Source organism: Sinocyclocheilus anshuiensis, unplaced genomic scaffold (genome assembly GCF_001515605.1).
Source record: "Sinocyclocheilus anshuiensis isolate Anshui unplaced genomic scaffold, SAMN03320099.WGS_v1.1 scaffold715, whole genome shotgun sequence".
Taxonomy (NCBI): Eukaryota; Metazoa; Chordata; class Actinopteri; order Cypriniformes; family Cyprinidae; genus Sinocyclocheilus; species Sinocyclocheilus anshuiensis.
In genome coordinates this window covers 134,814-152,585 of record NW_015551089.1, presented here as the reverse complement: position 1 = coordinate 152,585, position 17,772 = coordinate 134,814, and the positions used below count along the sequence as shown (strand labels likewise).

At 39.0% G+C, this 17,772-nt stretch overlaps 2 protein-coding genes across 2 annotated transcripts in view; both read right to left on the bottom strand.

The window, feature by feature from the left end:
- LOC107662645 (ovarian cancer G-protein coupled receptor 1-like) overlaps positions 1 to 1,328 on the bottom strand; it is a 4,227-nt gene extending 2,899 nt beyond the window's left edge. The window contains exon 1 of the mRNA XM_016452725.1: positions 1,106 to 1,328. The gene's annotated coding sequence lies outside the window, so the exon portion shown is untranslated. The remainder of the gene's footprint in view (positions 1 to 1,105) is intronic.
- Positions 1,329 to 2,262: 934 nt separating this feature from the next.
- The window catches only part of LOC107662652 (protein Daple-like), a 57,054-nt gene continuing 41,544 nt past the window's right edge, over positions 2,263 to 17,772 (bottom strand). The window contains 9 exon segments of the mRNA XM_016452731.1: positions 2,263 to 4,656; positions 7,011 to 7,258; positions 10,522 to 10,581; positions 10,672 to 10,746; positions 11,919 to 12,125; positions 16,573 to 16,859; positions 16,999 to 17,088; positions 17,281 to 17,426; positions 17,614 to 17,738. Of these exon segments, the coding sequence (XP_016308217.1) occupies positions 3,754 to 4,656; positions 7,011 to 7,258; positions 10,522 to 10,581; positions 10,672 to 10,746; positions 11,919 to 12,125; positions 16,573 to 16,859; positions 16,999 to 17,088; positions 17,281 to 17,426; positions 17,614 to 17,738 (2,141 nt within the window). The 3' untranslated portion in view covers positions 2,263 to 3,753.

Sequence of the window (17,772 nt, the reverse complement as noted above, 5' to 3'; positions counted from 1 at the left end):
ATGGTGTAATGAGTCGCGCACAAGAGCAATACTACATTAATAATAGACAGGAATATTACATGTGCCAAATATATGGTAGTTTTTCTCTATTACAACATGTTTTACATGTCAAACTTTGGTCAACAAATGCTACCGGTTGTATTACAGTAGGCTACATGACTTAACCAGGTTAAACATTTCATGGCATTTTGTGTCAGCATATAGAGAGGCACGTTCAAACACACATTCTCCCACATTTGCTGAGTCGGGTTATTCATATATATATATATATATGAACCCACCTTTATAATACAAAACTCATTACACCATTTGGAGTATGTAACTGATCACATTATAAACTTGAACCCTTATGGGTTAAACCATGTTCATTTGTATTGGTAGCACATCTTAATAAACATGTCACAGAGTAGACCATGTTGGTTAGAAGTGCTAGATTCTCACTTGTAGTAGCCTACGTATAGGCCTACACTCTTAAAATAAAAGGTGCTTCAAAAGGTTCTTAACAGCGATGCCATAGAAGAACCATTTTTGGTTCCACAAAGAACTATTCAGTCAAAGGTTCTTTAAAGAACCATGTCTTTCTTACCTTTTTATAATCTGAAGAACCTTCTTTTGCCAGAAAGAACCTTTTGTGAAACAGAAAGGTTCTTCAGATGTTAAAGGTTCTTTATGGAACCATTTAGACAAAAGGGTTCTTCTATGGCATCGTGAAGCACCTTTATTTTTAAGAGTGTACTTGAGAAATTATCGAATTAGAAATGATATAGCCTAATTATTCTAAAAGTGCGTTACAAATAGCTGTTGGAAAGCTGTAAAATAGTAAGCAGCATCATTTGTTTGCCTAGTTTACTACACAAATATCATATTTTCTGGCAAAAATACCACAGTGATTATAATTTTCGTTATAACTGATTTTATAATAAATTAATGGGAACTCAAAGAAATGTTCATATTGCATTCATTTGTCCTACTTTATTTCTTTTTATTGGTAGCAGGACATAATACTAAGTGCTCAGTTTACTGAAGCAACAATTACTGTAGTAGGCTAAATGTTTTTTTTTTTTAAAGGTATATGAGAATATCAGATTTAATGAAAGTACATTACCTTAAGATTGCTGGTTTTAATCCCTCGCGACTCATTCCTCAAATGTGATGAACATCATATCCTCCAGACCAACCGCTCCACCGACTCTGTCAGAGATTTGACTGTTTCTATTCGTTTACTCGCAGGAGAGATTTTTTTGCAGAAATAAAATAGCTCCCGGGTTCCGGGGTTGTCGCGTCGGAAAAGAGGAAAAAATTAAATTGCGTCAACAGATTTTACGCGATGCGTGCAATTACTCAAAGCGAAACACTCATCTCAAGTGTCTTCTCAGACACAGGATGTGTCTCGTATCCTATGACCTGCCTGCACAGAAAGCACGTTATAGCTGTGCTCCGAGTCAGATGAACGGATATGAATGTCCGAAGTGCTGTCTAAGTAGGCAGCTCCTCAGCATAATAGCCTCATTGTTCACCTGCCTGTTGGGAATAAGGGTAATTATGCATAAGTACATATGCATAAGTAAACATTTAAGGTTTCTTAGGTGAAATTGTTCACAGCGCCTGGACCGTGCGCAAAGGAAAGGATGTAAAACGCGTTTCAAACGGTTACATTCCTCGAATACTTACACTTTGGTGTCCCATAACGTTTTTAAAACATTTTTGTGAGATATTTTGGATATGTCTGATAAACTTTTATTTAACAAATTTAAACTAGCATAAAATGTCCCATATGTCCCAGATTTTGGCCAAACTGTTACCGCATGCTTTCCTCAGTTACAATACACGTAACATTCCTTAAAATTGTGACAACCAAGTCATAACTTAGACACTTCATATGGCAGGACAACTGAATCTAATCTCTTTGCTCAGTTTTTAGCTTCATTTGTCAAGTTCAAACTTCAGCTCCTGGTACTGAAAGAAGATAGGTTATTGAAGTTATTGAAAGAAGACCAAACATATATTTTGTCTTGAAATCTATGGGAAATATAAGTTTATCAGTAACTACAACTCAACATTTGGTGCCAAATTAACTGGACAGATCTCAAGTTATGCTGCAACCCCTTTACCCATTCTGAAGGTTTTTTTTTTTTTTTTGATGATTTTGGTTTAATTTTGATGTTAATTTATTCTGAGAGCTAGAAAATCAGTTTTAAACTTTATGCATGTCATAGCACTAATTTACTCATGCAATTTACTGAAACCTTCAACTCCAGACATTTAAAAAAAAAAAAGCTTTATTACAAAGAGCAGGTTTTGGAAAACAGCTTTCTCTAAACAGGCTTCTATCATTCACAAACTTTACATTAAGTGTAAAAGGTTGTTAGGGTATCTACTCCTTACATCAAACACACAATATCTTACAGGTACTGATCTATGTTCATGTGCAGTAGTGTATAAAAACAGTTGTATATCTAAAATCATTTAACCAGTAGTTGTGCACATTCAGACAGGACACTCGCCTTATGTTCACACACCCAGTGTGAATGCTTGATCCAAATATATTTCTATGAAGACACACCATTGCCTTTGGTGATCAGCTCTTCCCCTTGACTTATGAAAGCCTCCGCAGACCATAAGAAGTTGGAGATGGTGACACGAGATGGCAGAATAGCACCACTGACAGGGAACAAGGGGTGCTTGGTTGGTGACATGATTGAGGGATCCTGGGATTCCATGGGCTTTTTTACCTCTATGCTTCACTTAGGAAAAAAAATATGTATAATGAGACTACTCCATTCTTCCAGTGTTCAACATAATCAGACTTAAGCATCAACCACGCAAAACAAAAAAGCAATTTTGGAAAAATGAGGCATACACACATTAAAACAACCACACAAACAAGTGTCATTAATTGTCTCAAGGACATTAATAAATAAACCAATAAAAGAACTTCTGGCCATTAGAACAGTTGTGCAGTGTTATAAAATGAGTGTGTTGATGAGGAAAAACTAAACTAAACAAAACACAAAAACACCAAACTGAGCTTCAATTTCTCTTTAGTACTACTCTAAATGCTTGTGTGAAACTGGGCAATATGTCCAGTACTCCAGATTCCTCCTCAAAACCCATTCCCGATACATTCTTCCACCTTATATCATAAGGTGCTATCTTATTTTCATGTCCAACAGCCTTCTGTTGGTCGCTCTCTTTCTGGCTCAGTGTTGTGTCTTGTGTGCTTCTGAACAGAGTCTGAGCCAAACCCAGGTCCTACACCAAATACATGTTCACCCACAAGAAGCAGAAAAGAGCAGATTGTTTGGTATGTCAGCTGGGAGCGAATGAGAGAGGCTGCTTCCTGTAATGGGTCCCTATGAGGCTGGGTGATGGACCTGCAACTGTCCTGCGCCTCCTAAAGATGGATGCAGTCGCTACTCAGTAATTACGCTGGGAGTGGCTCCTAGCACACAGCCCAACGTTTGTTTTCCATATTCAGAATAGAACATGAACTGGCCTGCCACGGAGCTGCGGAGAGCTGTGGAAATCAATGGCATTTGATTGGAATCGAAGGGGGAAAATACATTAAAGTGCCCCATACATTCATTTTCAGGTCAGTCTGAACATGTGCAAGACCCTCAAACGCAACTGGTGCCTTTGAAGCACCTAAAGAGATGGAGAGAGGAAGGACATGACCAGTCTCCCAGAGCTGCCTGGGGCTTTTATTTGTTTACAGTGCAGTTTCATACGTGTTTCTTCACCAAGTCTGAGGTTCTACACACAGCCGTACTCATACCAAACAGTCTGAGGGTCATTGTTGGGGTCGGGAGAAGCAGGTTTACTGGTGGGCTGCTCCTTGGTGGTGTAGCTTAAGTTCGCAGTGTCTGCTTTCTTCAACAGAGGCGACTCTGCCTGCTTTTGCTCCCGAGGTTCCTCCTCCAAATCCTTCAGCCTTAATGCTGATACGGCTCGCACCGGAGTCACCATGGCCACCTCGCCACGATGGGGGGCAGCTCGGGTTTGAGCAGGAGCAGAACAGACTGCTCCTGCCCTGCTGCTACCACTACCAACGTATTCCCGTTCAGCCTGCAGCGGCATAGACGAAGAGTGCACTGGAGGCGGACTAGCCAGGGACAACTCATCTCTCGGTTGAGCGAGAGACAGACGGCGGGGGTCCACAGATACGTGCCCCGGGTCTCCAGGCAGCGGCGAGGAACCAGCCAGCCTAGCAGATATCGGTCTTTCTCTGGCGACTACACCGGACCTCCTCACCACCACATCATTTTGGCTGGGAGAACTTGCCTCGGTGCGGTAACTGTCCGGCCCGCTTGAACGGAGGAGGTCTGCGGAGGCCAGGCTGAATGTACGGCTCAGGCTGGCGCTGCCGCCCACACCTCCGCGAGGACTGGACTGCTGCAAAGGAGCGGACCGCAGTCCTGTTCCTCTGTTAGGAAGGGTTTGCGATTGTGAAGGAGGTGTGGACGTCTCGGTGAGCCGAACGCTTGGTTTGACACTGTGTCCAGGTTTAGGGGCCCGACCATCTAGTTCTGGCGGAGTAGTCTTGATGGTTGGCGTGACATAATTGGTGGGGGTTTTAGCGTCATCTCGCAGAGGGACAGGTCGAGTAGATCTGGTGAAATAATCAGTCATCAGATCCTCTCGACTTCCTGTCTGCACCTGAAAGACATTTAAATCATCATACATATTTTTGCAAAAGCATGTGGTTTTAACTGTGCCCTAATTCCAATATTACAACGGAAATTACTTGCAGGGTTCCCACACCCCTTGTGATGACTAGGACCCTCTCTTCTTGTAAGGAACTCCCTTTACTATAAAAAATGCAGCTATATATTTCCATGTACAAGATCAATATTAACTGCAATAATATGAAGCCTTGTTTTTATGACAAATTACTTGCAGGGTTCCCACACCCCTTGTGATGACTAGGACCCTCTCTTCTTGTAAGGAACTCCCTTTACTATAACAAAAAATGCAGCTATATATTTCCATGTATAAGATCAATATTAACTGCAATAATATGAAGCCTTGTTTTTATGACTTTTCCATTGTCATTATACAAAAGTTAAAATCTTATATATTTGAAAAATATTAGGAACAATTACTAAATGTTTAATTAAAATATTATGAAAATTTTATAGAAAATATTTACTTTATTCCAATGCAGGAGATACAACTTAATGTTGGACATATGCCTATATAAAACAAAAAGATTCTCACTGTTAAAGGCATCATATGATGTTGCTAAAAAGAACATTATTTTGTGTATTTGGTGTAATGAAATGTGTTTATGCGGTTTAAGGTTCAAAAAACACAATATTTTCCACATACTGTACATTATTGTTTCTCCTCTATGCCCCGCCTTTCTGAAACGCATCGATTTTTACAAAGCTCATCGGTCTGAAAAGCAAGGTGTGCTCTGATTGGCCAGCTATCCAGTGCGTTGTGATTGGCTGAATACCTCAAGCGTGTGACGGAAATGTTACGCCCCTTACCATACTGCGCCTTCTTTCTTTGCGTGAACATTTGGGCGGCGTTATGCAAATCTTCCCACATCGTGACGTAGACATGTGGGGCGTGTTAGAACGAGCCGTTTTAGGTAGGCTTGGTTGACTCTTAACTTTTATCTCTCTGGATTTGAGACTTTAGTCTTTGCAACTTTACAGATCTTCTTTATGCACCAAGAGCTTGTAACACTCCAAAGAGAAAGGAAACATTTAAATCGCATCATATGACCCCTTTAAAACTAAGGGCTAACTGAATAATTAATTGTTATTTGAATAAAATAACTGCAATTAAAGTCATGACTTAAATATGACAGTAAATAATAGTCTGGTTTCACAGACAGGGCTTAGACTTAGCCAGGATTAGGCCATAGTTCAATTAGGACATTTAAGTAATTTTTATTAACATGCCTTAGAAAAAACATTACTGGTGTGCAACTTGAGACAAAACAAAGGCACTGATATATTTTAACATCAGTCAGTGCAATTTTCTTTCAGCTGAAACAACTCAGACTTACATTTTAGTTTGGGACTAGGCTTAAGCCTTGTCTGTGAAACCGGGGGTAAGTGTATAAAAATGAAAAAATGTGTTAAAAAAAAGTTTACAAATATTTAACTAAATTAAATTTAATCCTAAATTTCATAAACTTTGTAAATTCTTAAGAACTAATTTTTTTTTTTTCCACTGAACCCCCAAATATTCCCTATTGCTAGAAATCATTGTTTTAAAATGATTTTTTTCTCCCAGACTTGTTCATTACTATGGGAATCCTGTGCATGCATTTCTTGTAATTTGCTCCATGTCTTACAACAGAAACACATTAAAATCCTTTACGATAACAGGACTTGGAGATATGTGTATCAATATGACATGTGATATCAACCTCGGTTTGGCAACTAGCTGAAATGGCTCTATTATAAACATTTCACACAGCACTCAAATACATTATCTTAGTAATCCCCAATTAGCAAACAACAATCCATTGTGCAGGGTCAAACAGATCAAATATCAGGCATAATTTATTTAGGGGCATGAATGTCTCTACTGATAATGAATTAAATTTATAAAGCTCCCTTTTGCTATTGTCACTGCATAAACATGCACCCAGAATCTTGATATGTTGAAAAAGATACAGGATATCTGAAGTGAGAAAATATACATCCTACGATGTTTGATTCACCACGCATTTAATTATTATTTTTTTTATTCACCACGCATTTTTTAACACCACGCTGTTTTAAATAGGATCTTAAAATGATTTTTTTTTTTTAAGTTGTGTTTTTGTGATGTAATGTAGTCTGTGAGGACTACTTGTGCTGTTTGTGTGTTGAGCCTTTTGTCTGAAGACAATTTTCTACCCCATTGGGGATAGACAATAAAGCTTTTGAAACTGAAATTGACATTTAAAATTCTTCTAATTATATGTTATTATTCTTCAAAAGGTCAAACCATCAAACAAACAAGTTGCTAAGAAGTGTTAAAACGTTGTTAGTGTTAAAACTACTTACAGTGGGTGGGGACAGGGCATTACTCTCCTGCAAGAACTCCTCCAGGGTGACCATCTCACTGCTAGGAGAGGACAGTCGTCGAGAAGTGGGCCGCTGGGAAGAACGTGAAGCAGATGGGGCATCACAGGGAAGGGTGGAGCTATGAGGAATCAGAGACAACTGACTGAGACGTGAGCCTTCATGACCCAGTCCAACGACATCATCGCTTGACAGACTGGCAGATCGTCCCTGCAGGCAATCCAGAGAACCTGGAGGAAGACAGGAAATTAAAACCTGAACTGTAAAGTTGAAGAGTGTGAGATGTCATACAAATGGGCACATTAAAAGGTGGAGGATTGTGTGTGTCAATAGTGCTATTCACACAGTAGTATAATCATGATCAGTCATTTCAGCATTTACATGCACTAGCCTGCGTTTTTATTGCAAATCGAAATGAGAAAAGTGTTTTTTCTCTCACAACCCAGAAGAGAAACATCAGAGTGATATAATGGCCTTCCAAATCAACATCAGACTTGACAAATTGGCCTCTGCTAAGTGCTGTTAGGCTTTTACTTGACACTTTGCATTAGAGCCCTGCACGGGCCTCAAATATAGGCCCTAGTCCGGCCCTGCTGTGACGTTCAGTCCCTAGCCCGGCCCTTGTCCGACATCTTATCAGAATTACCGGCCCGAGTCCGACCTGAGCCCGTCTTTTTTTCCCCCTTCTCCCAAAACTTAAAGGGTCTACTTTTCTTTGTGTGCACTCACAATATCAACAAAACGTTGTGCTTTTATAAAATAAAGAAAATAAACACGATGCGCTTTCTGCCGTCTCGTCTTGAACAGGAGCGCTTACAAAAATGAACCAAAACTCAGCGAATACATGTCTTACAGACATGATAAATATATCTATAGAAAGCTTTACATTTCTACTTAATGAAATAAAACAAATCAAAAACAAAAACTTTCATTATAATCATAATCCGTAAAGATGCACTTCTCTCTAAAGGCGCGTCTAAAGAGGAGATGGCGAGTCAGGATCGGCAACTTCATCCTTGCGACACCGACTCAGAAAACACTAGTTTATTAGTAAATAATTCAAATATCTCCTTACTATTTCCCCCGACACATTCATGGTAATTACTTTTGCCAGTGCTTTGCGGCAAGCTTTAGCCTATTGCGTGCATTTGAACGCAGAACTGTTCAGCTGTGCTGACGGCATACATGCTGCTGCAGCTGGACACTAAACACCGTCGAGCCACTCTTGACAGTCGCGGCAGCACGGTCTCATGTTATTTCCACCAGCGTGGCAAAAAAAATTTATTTTTTCATCAAAAATAATTGATGGATGTCTAAAATATAAAAATAAGGAGAAGCCTAAAACAAGCCCGATGCCCGGCCCGCGTCTGAGCTATGATGTGAAAATTGTCCCGAAGCCCGGCCCTAGGGGCGTAAAAAAGTCGGGGCCCGTTGGGCCCGGGCTGAAATGCAGGGCTCTACTTTGCATGGTAATGAAATCTAATTTACTGCAGTGTGAAAGATTTGATATGAGAGGTTTTGCAGTGCTAAGGCGTTCAGAGCATTTCTAAACATGTCGCTATTTTTTTTTAAAGGTTTTTAAGGTGTTGTGGGTGGTTACTTGATACTAGGGCATTGTTAGGTGGTTGCTTACTGCCCCAACTAAAAAAAAACTTATCTATCCATCCATGGTATTCTGGTCTGTAGATATGGCTCAGGGTTCTTCAATGCAAGTCTATTTGATTTTTCTGTATGGTTTACTATCCACCAAACAAAAGTCTGATGGCTTAGAAAAGCAATACCTCTACTACACGCTGAAGTCAACCTAATGTTACGATATGAGCAATAGTAATACCCTTGAAATAAAAAAGGAGTGAGCATGAGTGTACTGAATGTAATTTCCTTCAAATCGTAACAGTATTTTCAGGTTGTGCTCACACTTGTAATTTGGTTCTCTTTGTTTTTTTGGTCCAGACCAACAAAGAAAATGATTTTAGTCCTGGTTCACTTGGCGTTCACATACGTCCAGTGAAGAGAAGTGTACAGGAGTTATTTTTTCTCTCAGTGGATGCATAAGATTTCCTGACAAAAATTAAGAAATTACTGTCACATATTTTTTAAATCATAATTTAATATTTTATAATAAAACGTTAAGACATTTCTAATGGTTGATGGTTATAGGCTCGCTGCATATTTACATATCACCCTACAGTTTTCTGTAAAATATAATGATATAATAATTATATTTATTCTTAAATACTCTGTTTTGTATATTATAGTGAAACAGTGTTATTACAATAGTGATATTTTTTATTTTGTTTAATGTTTCTTTTTCTCAGGGGCTAAGCCCCTTATCTCTTCTGACCCTAGCAACGCCCCTGTGAAGGAAATATCTGTTTGCTAAATGAAGCAAGCTAACATTTTTCTATTAGTTTCTGTACCCAATATTTAAAACTAAAAATGCAGGTATCATATCAGTATCTGCAAGTACCAAAAACAAAAAAAGTATCGTATCTGACTTTTTTTTTTCTTTATCATCAAAACAAAACCACATCATCTTTTTTTTATCTTTTGTTAGCAAGCACCACAAACCATATTGCCACACCACAGTAATTGTGAGAGAAAACCAAATGAGTCACCAAATGAGTAAACTGTCTTAAAGGTCATTATAACCGTAATCTCACAGTCAGACTGTTGACTAAATGGCAAAAGGACTGGCCCATAGCTTATTCTGGTCAACAACAAACAAAAAACACTTCGAGTGAAAGACAGTCCGAGTGACATGTAAAGTTGCTAAACATATATATTTGTTTTTATGTGCCATTTATAGTGATTGTTTAATTTGAAATATACACTGGACATGAATTTTCAGCTCTGTTACTCCAGTCTTCAGTGTCACATGATCCTTCAGAAATCATTCCAATATGCTGATTTGCTGCTCAAGAAACATTTCCTATTATTATCAATGTTGAAAACAGTTACGCTGTTCAATATTTTTGTGGAAACAATGATACATTTTTTTTTCAGGATTCTTTGATTACTAACAGCATTTATTTGAACAGAAATATTTTGTAACATTACAGGCCTACATATCCTCACTGTCACTTTTGATCAATTTCATGCATTCTTGATGTTTAAAAGTATTAATTTCTTTATAAATAAAATCCTACTGAGCACAAACTTTTGAACAGCAGTATTGTACCACAATATATAAACCATCATCATCATAAAAAATAATGAATAATTTGACTATTTAAATAATTTATTATTTGATTAATTTAAATAACTGAATTGTGATAAAATAATACTTGCTTGACAACAGAGTTGCCTCTGCAAATGTTCTAGTAAAGACATGTTTCACTCTGAGAAACAATTAACAGTACTTGAGAGAAAGAGAGAGAGCGAGTGTGTGCAGGGGTGGCAGTTTCCATCGCTGGCTAATGAAGTGGCTATGCATGCATATGAAATAGACCACATAAGGTGCATATGTAATAGACCACACACACACACACACCTTTGGAGCTGATGGGGGAATTGCTGCTGGAGGTGAATTCGGCAGAGCTGGGCCGGTGGCCTATAGAGGGAACCACATATCACATATAAACACAAAGAAATAAAGCGAGGCTGTCGAGGCAACACGTATTGATTTAGTTAATTCTCTAACCTGTGTTTCCATGGACACCACTCCCAAAGCCAGCATCTGGGGAATGATGGCGCAAGTCTTCCTCTGAGACCAATCCTGCAAATAAGAGTGTTGCCCAACAATGAGGCACTAAATAAATCAGTACTCTTAGTTTATCCCTCTTTCAACATTTCATAAAGACATCTGATTAATTAGTACCACTAATTATTATTATCATTATTTCACACAATTCAGTTTCCCTTTTAAAGATGCTCTCCTAGAACAGTGTCATTATGGGACATGATGGGCCTCTGACTACTGCAGTCTTCCTATGTGCGTTTGTACGAACACGGCTGCTTGTTTACGCAGTGCAGTAGATATCTGAGAATGCTTCAAGCACTTGAAAATAAACATTCATTTAGAATGAACGCTTTGTTATTACGCTGACAGTGTCTTGATGAAATGAGCTTTGGGCTTTTTGGCTGGGAGGTGAGAGTCACTGAGAGGGTCAGTGGTGTTTAAAGCTGAAGCCCTCGTGTACATGGTGGTACATTACACATGATAAGCTTGCTAATGGCTAAATAAACTAATGCGGCATGGAAAACACAATAAAAAAACTTAAACGACTGCACTTAAATATGGAAAAAGTATAAAGGTTGACTGGGTATGTAAGGCCATTAAACTGTGACCACTCACCCATAATTTAACCCTACGACTAGAAATCGGTTTAAAAACTTGGCTAGCTGACTCCACTTTAAAGGGTTAGTTCACCCAAAAATGAAAATTAGGCTGCGTTTTACTCACCCCTTTTAATATAACTCCGACTGGATTCGTCTGAAAGAAGAAAGTCATATGCACCTAGGATTCCTCGGGGGTGAGTAAATCGCAGCCTAATTTTCATTTTTGAACTAACCCTTTAAGGTCTATCTATGGCCTGCTATTGATTACCAATGGAAAATTATTTCAACTCAACCCTCAAATTGAAAAATTAATTCATGGTATAGACGAAAACAAAGTCATACACGTTTGGAACAGCATGAGGGTGAGAAAATTATGACAGAATATTCATTTCCAGGTGAACTATCCCTTTGTGTTTAACCCAAAATATTCCTTTATTAGTGAAAACTAAAAGTCTGCTGCAATTTCAATACAACACAAACCGGTAAATCATAAAGTGTCTCCAAGGATGAATAAATTTACTAGCGTACATGGCAGAATGAACATGGTCTGTCATTTGTGGCTCAAGGCTGCTGACATGTAGCCTACTAAACGGCATAATTTAGTGTTACCCTTTGGCCTGCGTCCCGGCCGCATGCTGGAGGACGACTTGTAGCCTGGTGCACTGTTGGAGTTGTAGCTCAGTGGAGTTGAACAGGTGGCTCCTGGCTCTCGGCCCCGCCACCGGACCAGTTCTTCGTACCCGTTCATGCTCTCACTACCGCCCCCTACTGAGCGATAGCCCTCTCTGCCTCTGGACCCTCCACTGTCGTTCAACACTTACAAAAAATCAAGAGAAAAGGTCAGTATCTGCGAGTGCATACAAAGCATGTGCAGTGCAAGCGCTGCTGCTGGGTTTCAGTGACGCTGCAGGCAGCTGCGTAGGAGAAGGTGTCGGAGCAAAAGCACAAGCACGTGTTAGTAAAATGAATCGACTCCAAAAAACACTTAAAAGCAGGACAGTTAGACAGTTAAAGGAACATTCCAGGTTCAATACAAGTCAAGCTCTATCAGCAGCATCTGTGACTCATACTTGGTTTCAGTTATACTCCTACATTGGACATTTATAGGGCAAGTGTTTCTTATCAATTGTTATTTCATACAAAATATGTTAGTTGAGATGTAAATTAGTCAAAATTGTCTTATTATGATCCATATAAATATTATTTTTTACAGACAATTATATTCAACATCCAAAAGTCACTGGACTTTCAGTCATGCAAGAGTTGAAAGATTGTACAACAACTTGAATGCCAAGGATGGCGAGTAATTCTGTCATATCTTTTTAGGGAGAGTTCACACAAAAATGAACATTTCATCATCATTTACTCACCCTCATGTTGTTCCAAACCTGTATGAATTTCCTTCTACTGAAAACAAAAAATATTTTGAAGAATGCTGGTAACCAAACAGTCTCTGGTCCCAACTGACTTGGAATAGTATTTTCTCCATACTATGGAAATGTTTCCAATTACTTCCAGCATCTGTTTTGGTTATCAACATTCTACCAAAATATCTTCTTTTGTGTTCAACAGAAGACAGAAACTCATACAGGTTTGGGACAACATTAGGGTGAGTGAATGATGACAGAATTTTCATTTTTTTGGGTGAACTATCCTTTTAAGTCTTGTGGCTATACTCTCGACATACAGTATAGCCACAAGTGCCCATTTCAACATACATTCTGGTGCAATGTCTTGCCCCACAGACACAGATATTACTGTAAACATGAATTTTGTTTGATTTTACAAACTGAGGAACAAGTCATATTCTTTTTTTTATTATTATTGAACTGACATCATGCCACAAATGCTATCGATAGAGTTCAACTTGTATTGAACCCCAAACATTCCTTTAAGCTTGACTGCTGTGGACAAACTAAAACACCAGCTGGAACTCTCTGGTGCTCCACGAGGTTCTCTTTATTACAGTCATGCTGGAAACGATCCCTCGCATGATTTTTAAAAGGAGAAAGTAGTTTCTATAACTGCTTGAAAAATCATCAAGAGTAGTTCTACATAATTCTACATAGGGCTTTTAATGACTTTAAATGACATAAATAAGAAGGGAAAGGTTGCAAGCCAGACACAAACATGCATTGTCTGTATTAACATCATGACTCAATGTACTTGCAACTGTAGACTTTTTTTTTTTTAACAATTGGTAGAACATTTCTCAATACGTAGGTCACTTTTTCAAGTGTGTTTTGTTCTTTGTTCCACTTTTAATGACAAAGTTAAATGGGAAATTTCACAAACCAGACTTAAATTAGCATTGTCTACTCTATATGAGCACCATGGCTCAATGCATCAAAATGCATGTGCTAAACTACTGATACGAGTAATTCTAGATCATTTTTGAGGCTTTACAGTTGCTAGGACACATTTCTCAATACTCACTTTTTCCAAAACTCTTCACACAGTTCTCCACACCAACTTTCAGCTTGGCACAGCAGTTAATTACATATCCACTAAGCACAAAAACTAGCAAAACACTTCTCTCAAATCAGCTCATTCTTTCATAACTAGCAAATATAATTCAATATATTTCAATATTTTAGCTCTGTAGAAATATTGCAAACTGCTGTCTTTTTCAGTTTTCTATTCTGTCAGGTTTTGAACTTTAGGCATGTGCAAAAACTGGTGTGTCTTCACTGTGTGAAGAGTTTTGTGAATGACCTGCTGATGTGTCCAGATGCAACAATGTGTCAGAGTGCATGTGCTAACCACTAAGTTGCAGCTTTAAGCAGGTCTATTTTCTTTTTAATGACAGAAATGAGAAGGGGAAATGTCACAAGTCAAACTCAAACACACATTGTCTATACGGGCATCATACTCTAACTCAATGTGTCAGAGAGCATGTGTTAATCGCTAAACTACTCTGAGAAATTCTATATAATTTTTTAGCTTTTATCACTTTTGATGACAAAATAAGATGGCAAATGTTACAAGCCAGACTCAAACAAGCATTGTGTGTATGTGCACCACATCTCAATATGCCAACTGCTAGGCTATTCTGAGTAATTCTGCATCATTTTCAGAACATATAACACAAAAATTAGAAGGGGAAATACAAAAACAGTCCATGCACAGAAATTCAAGTTGTGAACATCTGTTTTTTCACATCAAAAATAATTTCACAGGATGTGCAGGCGTTGAGGTTTTCCTTCTGTATGACTCACAATGAATGCAATATCTTCATGTAAATCTAAACAGTTTATTCTTAATAAAGCAGTTGGACAATTAAGATACCTCTTGCTGTCCTAAGAATGGTGATTATAGGAAAAAAACGACATCCCCACCCCCAAGAATGGGTTTAAGAAGTAATTTGTCCCACATAATAAATCAATGGATCTCAGCCATGTCTATCTGATTTGCATATGATGCACATAACGCACAGTGGACATACAGAGAAAAATGTTAAAGATGCAAAAAAAATAAAATAAATAAATAAAAATACCCCCAAGGCACACATGGACACTAGTTGCTGGTTATAAGTAAACTATTGCAGGCCGTTTTTGAGCAAACCTTAAGCAATGCAAGTTCACAAGCCACACAGCATAAATCTATCTGATGAAGTTGTCACCTCCATCTGCCTTCCTCCTTCAATCTCTCGGTCTATATGCATGCACTTAATTTGATTACTATTGACTGCAGGCAGCAACTGTGGTCACCTCAGCCCACCTTATTCAGTGTGAGCAACATCACACACATTTCTCATGGCAAGCGCAATGCTGACTGCATTTCGCTCTGTTTAAAACACATTACTTACTGCAGGATTGCATTCAGAGTCCCGCAGCCCGGTCCCAGGGCCCCCCAGATCATTTATATGACTTGCAAGGTGTGTGTTGTGCGTATGTGTGTGTGTTTCTTCATTTTGATTTAGCACTGTGAGCCTGTGGTGGTGAGAGTGACAGGAAAATCTATTGTGTTTCTTTCTTTAGCGTTTAGCTCAGAGTGGTATTGGTGCCTAATAAGAGTAGCTTGATGCTTTTTAAAAAAATAAAAAATCATAATGGTACATGGGAAGAGTAATGATGAGGTAAGCAGCTGTGATGATGATGGAAAGGATAAAGTGTTAGAAATGGCCAATATGCGAAAAAGGCTCGGCGGGGCGGCAGGGAACGATGTTGTCAGATGAGGACCAGAAGCGTAGGCGTCTGGTAATGGATCGTCGAGAGGGTGGCGGCGTCCCCTGAATGCGCATTTTCTCCTGGCTCTTGCTCCTGAGAAAGCAGAAACGCTTCGCTGCTGGAGGGTCTGGAGTGTGTGAGGGTTAATGTACAGACAGATACACAGACAGGGAGAGAGTTGGGTCAGTGAAAGAGAAGAAATGATGGTTCAGAGATTAACAAAAGGCTACATTTATTATTCATGAAAAATGAAGCCCCAAGGTTCCCTTTGAAGATGATTTTGGCCATGCAATGTAGCATGAAACTAGGGAAAGTATTATTACTTGGAAAGCTGAGAAATGATAGACTGAAATTGGAAATTTACAGCGGGATTAGTTCATTGTGTGGATGTCAGGAGGAAGGAGGTAGTAATTACAGTAACCCTGAAAAAAAAAAGTGTCACATGGCGCCCCCTAGTGGAAAACACAGATAGCTGATGCACACTAAAGCTAGTTTACTGCAACTGAAATGTGTTTGAATTCTTTTTGTGCTGATTTCAGCTTTTAGTGCAGACCTGAAGACATTCAGTTGGTGTGAAAGCTGTTTTCTGAACTCGGGACCAAGACCCCAAAGTCACTTTAAAATGGGCATCTTGAGTATGATTCATATGGACTCTAGTGCAATTCACTATTAATATTACAGCAATTCAGCTTCACTTAACTATCGCTTTCCCTATTGATGATGCCACTTAACTATTATGGTACAATTTCCTCAGTATATAATTTCCCAGTCAAAAATAATGCAGTTCAGACCTAAAGGTATAGTTCACACAAAAAGCTGTCATCATTTACTTATCCTCATGTCGTTCCAAACCTGTCTGAACTTCTTTCTGCTGTGGAACATGGAAGAAGATATTTTGAAGAATGTTGGTGACCAAACAGTTTTGATACCATTGTCTTCCATTGTATAAGAGGGGTAAAAAAAGAAATTTCTTAAAATATTTTCTCTTGTGTTCCACAGAAGAAAGACATTCAGGGAGAGTAAATGACAGAATTAAAATTTTTAGGTAAACTATCCTTTAAATAATACTTTAGCTCTGTGACAGGATTTCTCACCTCGGCCGTTGAGGGCAGGTGAAAGGGTTGGGGACTGTATATGATTCTCCTCTCCGGAGTGATTGTTCATGGAGTCCACACTGAGACGGGACTGTCTGGGGGGCAGTGGTTGAGGGGGAAGGGGTGGTGCGCTCTCGGGACAGTCTATACATGTGGGGATCTCCGGCAGAGGGATGTCTGGAGCGCTTCGGATTCTCTCGCGTGGCGCGTCAGTCCGTTCTCGTTGGTTTTCTTTCTTAGGTTTGATGAATTTCACTATTGCTTTGGCTCCAGCCCAATGCCGGCTCCTGTGTTAGAGAAAAAAGAAATGTCAAAACATCCTTTTGTATTCAAAGTTCATACGAAAAAGAAGTTAAACTTGACAAATAGGCCTAAAAGTACAGTCTATTCTGTCTTGATCGGTACAGATTCCATAGATGGACTCACTTTTTAGGAGTCGGGTCATAGAACTTATACTGGTCCATGATCTTCTCCTCCAATTTCTCCTTCTGTCGTCGTAAAGAATTCAGCTTATCACTGTAAGAGAAAACAATGAACAACAAAAGCATGACAAATTCATCCCAATGAGCTATTTTAATCAACTAATATTTTAATTTGCAATTTCTGTTTTATAGCTTCAACAACACAAGGTTATATTCTTTCCTAGTATCCAGGTTGGCAATCACTGATTAAAAATATGATATGATTTATCTGTGACACACTGCTCACATGTACTGTTTCTGTTCTTCGTGGTAAAGTTCTTTGCTCTCCATGGTTTTCTCCAGTAGGGTCTGATTTTGTTGGCTGAGCATCTGGATCTGACTGAGAAGATGATGGTTTTCCTCTTCCAAGTTTCCTTTCAAACGGGTTAGCAGCTAAATTGAGAGAAAGATAGATATCTTAGCGCTTGATGCTAAAAATAATCAGTATCAGGGCCAGGAATCAATATCTAGTCTCGCCTGTGATGGTATAATACATCACAGCCATAATAGTCTTGGGTTCTCCGCAGAAGCAGATTGTGTATCCAGTATCAGTTATTTCCTTTTACAAGGTCTCTCTCACCTCACAGTGGTTGTCCAGTTTGGTCATTGAGATGTCCAGGCCCTGATGCTGCTCTTTCAGTTGGTCGTAACGCGCCTGCCAGCGATTCAGTTCCAGCTGGGACTCGTTCAGAGAGGTCTTCAGTTCTTTGGTCTGCAGTTGCAGGCTGTCATACTCCTG